The sequence below is a fragment of the Tupaia chinensis genome, unplaced genomic scaffold, assembly GCF_000334495.1.
Source record: "Tupaia chinensis unplaced genomic scaffold, TupChi_1.0 Scaffold000159_1, whole genome shotgun sequence".
In the NCBI taxonomy this organism is placed as follows: domain Eukaryota; kingdom Metazoa; phylum Chordata; class Mammalia; order Scandentia; family Tupaiidae; genus Tupaia; species Tupaia belangeri.
This window is the reverse complement of record NW_006159630.1, coordinates 2266996-2274783: the sequence shown is the minus strand read 5'-3', so window position 1 is coordinate 2274783 and position 7788 is coordinate 2266996. Positions and strand designations below refer to the sequence as shown.

At 59.0% G+C, this 7788-nt stretch overlaps 1 protein-coding gene across 3 annotated transcripts in view; it reads left to right on the top strand.

The window, feature by feature from the left end:
* Window positions 1-5881, top strand: part of SLC26A11 (solute carrier family 26 member 11) — a 20112-nt gene extending 14231 nt beyond the window's left edge. For 2 of the 3 annotated variants that reach the window (XM_027770746.1, XM_006145672.2), the window contains 7 exons: window positions 380-435; window positions 564-704; window positions 2337-2464; window positions 2758-2857; window positions 3192-3325; window positions 4241-4313; window positions 5103-5881. In XM_027770746.1, coding sequence (XP_027626547.1) covers window positions 380-435; window positions 564-704; window positions 2337-2464; window positions 2758-2857; window positions 3192-3325; window positions 4241-4313; window positions 5103-5194 — 724 coding nt within the window. In that variant the 3' untranslated portion in view covers window positions 5195-5881. Of the gene's footprint in view, window positions 1-379; window positions 436-563; window positions 705-2336; window positions 2465-2757; window positions 2858-3191; window positions 3326-4056; window positions 4148-4240; window positions 4314-5102 lie in introns of all 3 variants that reach the window. The other variant, XM_027770745.1, reaches the window with a different exon arrangement.
* The last annotated feature ends 1907 nt before the right edge of the window (window positions 5882-7788 follow it).

Sequence of the window (7788 nt, the reverse complement as noted above, 5' to 3'; positions counted from 1 at the left end):
GCTCCCTCTGCCCCGCAGCAGTGCAGCCAGACCCTCCCCGGTGTGCTCCCTCTGCCCCGCAGCAGTGCAGCCAGGCCCTCTCCATGGGCTCCCTCTGCCCCACAGCAGTGCAGCCAGGCCCTTCCCTTCCTTAGCTGGAGGATGGGCAGGATGGGGACTGGCAGGCCGAGGCCCTGCCATCAGTGTGACCCCAAGTGCTGCAGGCTTCAGCCCCGTGGGCACAGGCCCTGGAGGAGGGAGGGCTTTGCTGCATTCTCCCGCCATGTTCCAGGCCCCGCTCATGGGAAGCCTGTCCCTGTGGAAGTTGGACCATATCTGTGTGGACAGTTCTCCCTGTCTCTCCCTGCGTGGGGGATTGACTGGTCTCTGTTCCCTCCAGGACGGCCGTGAACGCCCAGTCAGGGGTGTGCACCCCAGCAGGGGGCCTGGTGACAGGTGAGCCCGGCCGTCTTCCCCTGTGCCCTGGGAATGGGAGAAGGGGCATAGCCCCTACTCCACGGGCTGCCAGGTGGGCTTGGGGCTCAGCCAAGGGACTGCGCCCCACGGTCACCGCGCCCCCACAGGCGTGCTGGTGCTGCTGTCGCTGGGCTACCTGACCTCACTCTTCTACTACATCCCCAAGGCCGCCCTGGCCGCCGTCATCATCATGGCCGTGGCCCCGCTGTTCGACACCAAGGTCTTCGGGACGCTTTGGCGTGTGAAGAGTATGTGTGTGCTCCCCAGCATGGAGAGGGCCGGGCGGGGGGTGGCGGTGTCGCGCGGCTTCCTGCAGCTGCAGCCCCGCCTGGGTTCATTAGGGCCGGAGGGGGCTTGCAGGCCAGAGCACAGCCCTGCAGGGCTCCTGCCCTCTCGGCCACGCCACACTCCAGCCACTGGCTTGCAGGGGGGCGTCCGGTGGGCAGCCGGCTCTGGTGCAATAATGCCCTGGACCACTGGCCGCAGCAACTCAGCCTTTTTTTTAGGTTTTTGTTGTAGGGCGTGTGCCCTCACCAGGGAGTGACAGGGAGAGGGAAAGTGAGAGATCACCCCTGGGGATGACCGTGCCACAGTCCCTTCTCCATTTTCCTCCTGGGATTTTGGGCACGCACGTACATGCACGCGGCATGGTTTTCAAGCCAGGTCTGGACTTGATCTGCAGTCGGCCGTATGGGAGTGCCTTCACCACCACACCCTCGATGACCCTGACTCAGCCTTCTTAGCCCTGCTGTTCCCGTGACACTTTTTTTTAAGAATATTTTTAAAATTTTGTACTTAAAACATTTTAATTTGTTATTATTGTTGTTGTTATTTTCCAGTTTGATCAGAGAGAGACAGAGAAAGAGAGAGAGGGAAAGTGAGAAAGCAAGCCACCAGGTCCGGGACTTGAACTCCCACTGCAGTCAGCCATGTGGGAGTCCAGCACCTTTAACCACCATGCTACCTTCTGGTCTACCTCATAACACATTTTTCTCTCCTTTGCCTTGGCCTGGAAAGGATTTCTGTAGCTTACTAGGCATTTTTCCCAGCAGCCCTAATGAGTTAGTTAATGAAAGAAATGTTTTTCTTTCTAAAGAGAGATTTTTGCTATAGGGTACATGTGCTCACTGGAGAGACAGAAAGAGAGAGAGAAACAGAAAGTGAGAAATCACCCCCCAGAGGGGATGGCCATGCCGCAATCCCTTTCCCATTCTCCTCTTGGGACCTTGGGCACGCACGCAGTCGCCCGGTGTGAGTTTTTAAGCTACTGGGTCCTGGACTCAAGCCACAGTCAGCTCTGAGAGTCCAGCGATGTAACCACTTCACCATCTGCTGGTCCCAAGGAATGATCTTTTCATTGCGTCCCATACCGGGCCAGGGCTTTCTTGATGTTACCGAGCCTGACCTTCAGAACAGCCCGGAGGCAGAGCAGTGGGCCTGTGTGTGGCACAGGAGATGCACCCGTGGGGACCGAGGCTCAGGCCGGGTGGGTTGAGTCTGAGCTAGGAGGGTGAGCAGGGTGAGCAGGGTGGACTCCAGGGCTGCCCCGACCCACACACTGTCCCCAGGACACTACCTCAGGGCCCAGGGGCCCCGCTTGGTCTCCAAGAAGTACGTATTGCCCACCCTCCCCACATTCTCAGGCCCGGCCTGGCCCACGGTCCCCTGACAAGCCGCCCATTCACCCTTCTGTGTCCTCGGGCCCTCTGTGAGTCCCTGCAGCATGGCCCTCTCCACTGCCACCACACTGCTGAGCGAGGCCCCTCGGGCTGTGGTCTGAGCACCTTACACAGCGTGAGACTCCACGTGGCCATCCTGAGGGCGGTGGGACCTAAGTCAGGGCCAGGCGGCCTCCAGGAGTCTCACGGGCCCCATCCTAGGACTGGACCTGGCACCGCTGTGCGTGACCTTCCTGCTGTGCTTCTGGGAGGTGCAGTACGGCATCCTGGCCGGGGTGCTGACGTCGGTGCTCATCCTCCTGCACACGCTGGCCCGGCCCCAGACTCAGGTACGCCCCGCCCTGCCTCTGGGGTGCTGTGTGCAGTGCGGGAGCCCACAGCTTCTCTCATGTTCTGTGATCATGGGGTGACCATGGTCACAGACGCTACCGAAGGTGACCCCTTACCTGGCAGGTGGCTGGCCCTCTGGGTCCAGGCGGGTCTGGTGGTCCCCGCAGCTCTCACTGTACTCCCTCCGGTGTGCTGGGCTTGGGCCAGGCCTCCTGCCTGTGCAGGCCAAACCCAGTAGAGACTCCTATAGGACATGCCCCTGGGACTCACTGGCCCTTTCCATGGTCTGCAGGTGTCTGAGGGGCCAGTCCTTGTCCTGCAGCCGGCCAGCGGCCTGCACTTCCCCGCTGTGGAGGCCCTGCGGGAGGCCGTCCTGAGCCGGGCCCTACAAGGTAGGTGGGCTTGACCACCCAAGCTCCCCGCCGCTGCCTGCTCCCCAGCCCTCACTCCTCCAGGACCCCTACGCCCTGGGACTGCCCCACTCACTGCCGCTGAAATGTCACTCCCCACTGCCCTCAGGATCTGTCCTTGATGGGTAGTGGATATTTAGGGGAGGGTGACTCCTGCTGGTGAGTTCTGTTACCCTGAACCCCCTGCTGGGTGACAGCCCCGAGGGATCAGGGTACTTGCTGGCCTGCACATGGCCCCATGTGGCCAGCATTGCCTCAGCTTGCTCTGCAGTCTCCATGTGGCCCGCCCCACGTGACAGCCCCGGCCTGCCCCCAGGGTCTCCCCCACGCAGTGCGGTCCTGGAGTGCACCCACGTCTGCAGCGTGGACTACACCGTGGTGCGGGGGCTGGGCGAGCTCCTGGAGGACTTCAGCAGGCAGGGCGTGACGCTGGCCTTCGCCGGCCTGCAGGTGGGTGTGCCTGCCCCGCCCCGCCCTCCGGCTGTGCCCCTCAGCCCTTCTCCCTCCCTGTAAATCGGGGAGCACACGCCTGCCCTCCGAGGGCCCCAGCAGTCAGTGCCCTTGGGATCCTGGTCCTCAGGGCAGTTCTCGGAGCCTGGCAGGCAGTGGTCTATGGTTGGCCCTGCAGTGCAGCGGTAATACACTACTCAAGGGAAGCGGGACCCCTCATGGCGACTGCGGTTCAAATCCCCGCCAGGCAGCCTGAAACACCACATGTGTGCGAGAGCACCTGGGCCCGGCAGGCTGGAGGGTGGGGAAGGGGACTGTGGCGTGGCCAGGTTGCTCTCCCTCATCCTCACATGTGCACATGGCCTGTCATGAGTAAGGGGACACTCAGAAAGAAGGGTGGGCTGAGGAAAGCAGGTTTCAGCGGAGACTGCTGCTCAGGGCAGCAGGTGAGTGGGGACGGGCGGTCAGACTCCAGTCCTTAGCTCTGAGAGGCCCAGGCCAGCGGGGCAATGCACAGCTGTCCTCGCTCCTGGCTCGGCCCCTCCGCAGCCTCCGTAGTCCAGGGCTCGGGGAGTGGTCCCCACATGCTGCAGAGTGGCGGGGGCTGCCGTGCGGCCTGCTGTCAGGCGTGTCCTTCCTGCAGCATCGTAGGTGTGGCAGGGGGTGTGGGCGTGGCCCCAGACTGGGGTAGGAGGGATCGTAAACTGAGAGAACCAACTGGCCCTGGTCAGGGGCTGTTTGCCACCCTCAAGGCTGGTGTTATTATCCGCCCCTTGAGGCCCAGAGAGGCTGAGTGTCCTGCCCCGGGCTGCACAAGGACTGGTATGTATTGGTGATGTTGCCCCTCACCAGCCCCATACCCCAGTGTCAGGGCGGGAACGGCCCTGCCCTCGTGACAGTCCGTCTGCCCTACAGGTCCCTGTCCTCCGTGTCCTGCTGGCCGCTGATCTGAAGGGCTTCCAGTACTTCTGCAGCCTGGAAGAAGCAGGTGGGTGCAGGCCGGTGGTTCCACACCCAAGAGGCCAGGGCAGGTGGACCAGGGCCGAGCCAGGACAGCGAGACTGGGAAAGGAGGTGGGATTTGAGCCTGGGCATGAGCCATCGTGGGTGGTGACAGCCAGAATCACCTGCCATCCCCACTGGGGATCCCCTGGAGGTGCAGGGCCCCCAGGGCAGCAGGAGCCCAGGCCCGAGTGCCAGTCATTCCCATCCTGTGAGGGCCGCGATCCAATCCTGGCCTAGACTCAGCAGCTGAGAAGGGATAGAGGGGAGGCCCCGGCTGTGTGTGGAATGGAGATAGAGTTTAAATACAGGTCTCCACACACCTCGAGCTTACAGTTTAGTGCTGATAACTACCCCCACTGGTCAGCCCCATCAGCCTGGAGCTTTTCCCTCTACAATGGTCCCTCTCACCCCGCCCTGGTGGGAGCCGCCACTCTGGCTTCTTCCCATGGGCAGTTTCCCTGGCCGGCAGCCTCGGGGACACCGGGTCGCGGCCATCTGCCCAGGCTGCTCTGGCTCTGCACGGTGCCTATGCTTTCCCCGTCCTTGTGGCTCAGAGCAGCGGGGATGGCCACGCACAGGGCAGCCGCCCACGGAGTCCTGGGGAGCTGGTTGGCCACACAGGCGGCACATGGTGTGCTCAGGGACGAGGGGAAGGCACAGGGGAGGGCCAGCTAGCCAGTGACCCCGCCGCTCCCTGGGCGCCAGCCGCGCCGCCTCGCTCCCCTTCCTGGCTCCGCTCGCTCTGTGTGCATGAAGAATGGTGCTTTCTGCAGAGAGATGCCTGAGGCAGGAGCCGGGAGCCCAGCCCTACAATGTCGGCGAAGACGCCATGCCGGAGCACAAGGTCGCCCTGCTGAAGGCCTAGCGGGGCCACGGAGGGGCGGCCGGTGTGTGGAGGGTGTTCTGGAAGGTTCCTATCGCTGTGATTTGATGCCAGATGCCGCTTGACAGACACTCTGGTCCCCTGGTGCTGAGCAGCCTGAGTAGAGACCCACTGTGGGCTTGTGGCCTCCGTGGGTGACAGAGGCTGGCTCTGCCTGGGCGAGCAGCCTTCTCAGGAAGGCGTTTAGAGAGAGCAGCTGGAACGACAGACCACAGGGACGGAGCAGGGCTTCCAGCCCGGGCTGGGAGAGGCGTCCTCGAACCCCAGGACCTTCCTGGAAGAGGCGGGGCTGGGGCTGGCTCCCCAGAGACAGTGTGCTGTTCACGGCAGTGTTTGTGCCCCGTTGGAGCGCCAAGGTGTGCCGAACGACTTCAAGTCTCTATTTAAAAATGATCTTGTGTTTTTTACATTGGAAAAGTACTAGCTTTGGTGTTTTTGTAAAGCTCATCAGTGCTTATTGTAAACAATACAGGAAGCCCCCGTCCTCTGGGGTGGTCATGCCACACCCTCCCCGCCCTCGCCCCTTGTAACCGTGTCTGTCCCCTGTGGGTGTGCGTGTTCGGTTGTATGTAAACGGAATCATTTCCTACATGGTGCTCTGTGACCCACACTCTCATGCAGTCATTTTCTGTGAACTATTACTGTGATAATAAATAACATCATACCTGATTTTTAAATGTCTAAGTGGTATTTTGTTCTTTTTTAAAAATTAAATTTTTTAAAAAAGAATTTAATTTTTTTTTAAATTAAATTTAAAAAAAAATTTGCAACCACATTTGGTACTAGTTAGCCATCATTTTATTACTTGAAGTCGTGAATATTCATTAGGGGGAGGCCCTTCCCTGCCCATGTCCTTCCTGCACCTGCGCACCTTCCTCACGGGTAAAGAAGGAGGAACTTGATCACCTCATTGTGCAGGCCCAGTGCGAGCCAGGCTGCCCCAATTAGACTGCCCAGTTAGTTCATCGCCCTAATGGGAATTAGGGAGTTGACCAAAACGCTAGATTGTGTCTTTTGGATAAGAGAAAAATCTACGGGGACCAGCAGTTAGTGTAATGACTATGTCGCTGGACTCCCATATAGTCGACCATGGTTCAAGTCCTGGACCCAGTGGCTTAAACTCACACCAGGCGTGTGTGCGTGCGTGCCCAAGATCCTGAGAAGAGAATGGAGGAAAAGGGATTGTGGCGTGGCCATCCCCCCTGGGGGGTGATTTCTCGCTTTCTGTCTCTTTCTGTCTGTCTGGCGAGCACACGTGCCCTATAGCAAAAACCTCTCTTAAAAAAAAAATCTACGAATCATCCCTGTGCGCTTCCCTCAGGCCCCAAGGAAGGAAGATGGCAAATTGCCTCGCCCTCCTGGCGCCCGGAGCTAGATGAGCCTTTCGCTTTTCTCTTAGGGCTGCCCGCTCATGACCGACTGTCTAGCACACTTCCTGCCAGCCCTGCCAGCCAGCTGAGGTCCCCCACCCTGAATGCCTGTCCTGACCTCCAGCAGCCCTCTCCCTTCACTCGAAGTGGCCTTGACTTGAAGCTCTGCCCACGGGCACCATGCTCTGGGCTGGAACCGGGCAGAGTCCACTTCTGGCTCGTACCCGCAGATGCCAGGTGCACCCACTCTTGAGCCGAGATGGCCTATGTGGAGAGCTGGGCGACAGTAGTGGTGCCCTCTGGTGGGCGCCAGGCGCTATCGATTTCATGACCCCACATCACTGACAGGTAAGCTCTCCCGGAAAGCAGGGGTGAGGGTGTGACAGCCTCACCAGTATGTCACCACCCCCAGGGCGCGTGCTCTCCAGGGAGGAGGGAAAGTGAGAAGGCACGCCCCGATGGGGCATGGCCATACAATCCCTTCTCCTCCGTTTTTTTCTTTCAGGATTTTGGGCATGTGCCTGGCATATTTTTTGTTTCTTTTCTTTTTAATTATTATTTTTAAGAGAATAATTTTATTTAACTTTATTTATTTGTTTTAATTTGACCAGAGGGATAGTGAGAGAGAGAGAAAGTGAGAAAGCAAGCCGCCGGGTCCAGGACTTGAACTGCAGTCAGTCACGTGATAGTTCAGCATCTCTAATCACCACGTCACCTGCCCCATTTTTTAAAAATTTTATTTTAGGGACCAGTAGGTGGCATAATGGTTATCTCTGGACTCCCACATAGTCGACCGCAGTTCGAGTCCTGGACCCAGTGGCTTAAAAAGCCCATGCTGGGTGTGTGTGCGTACCAGAAGTCCTGAGAGGAGAATGGAGGGGAAGGGGTGACGGCGTGGCCATCGCCCTTGGGGGGTCTCTGCCTCCCTCTGTCTTTCTGGCCAGCACACGTGCCCTATAGCAAAAATCTCTCTTAAAAAATTATTATTTAGCGTTATTCATTATTATTATTTTTAAAAACTTGACGAGAGAGAGAGAGAGAAAGTCCTGGTCCAGGACTTGAACTCGGTTGGCCATGTGAGAGTTCAGTGCCTTACCCACCATGCCACCCACCTGGAGGATTTTTCAAGCCACCGGTCCAGGATTCAGACTCCACAGTTGGCTATGTGGGGTCCAGCCTCTGACTGGCCCCTCCCTCACCCGTCAC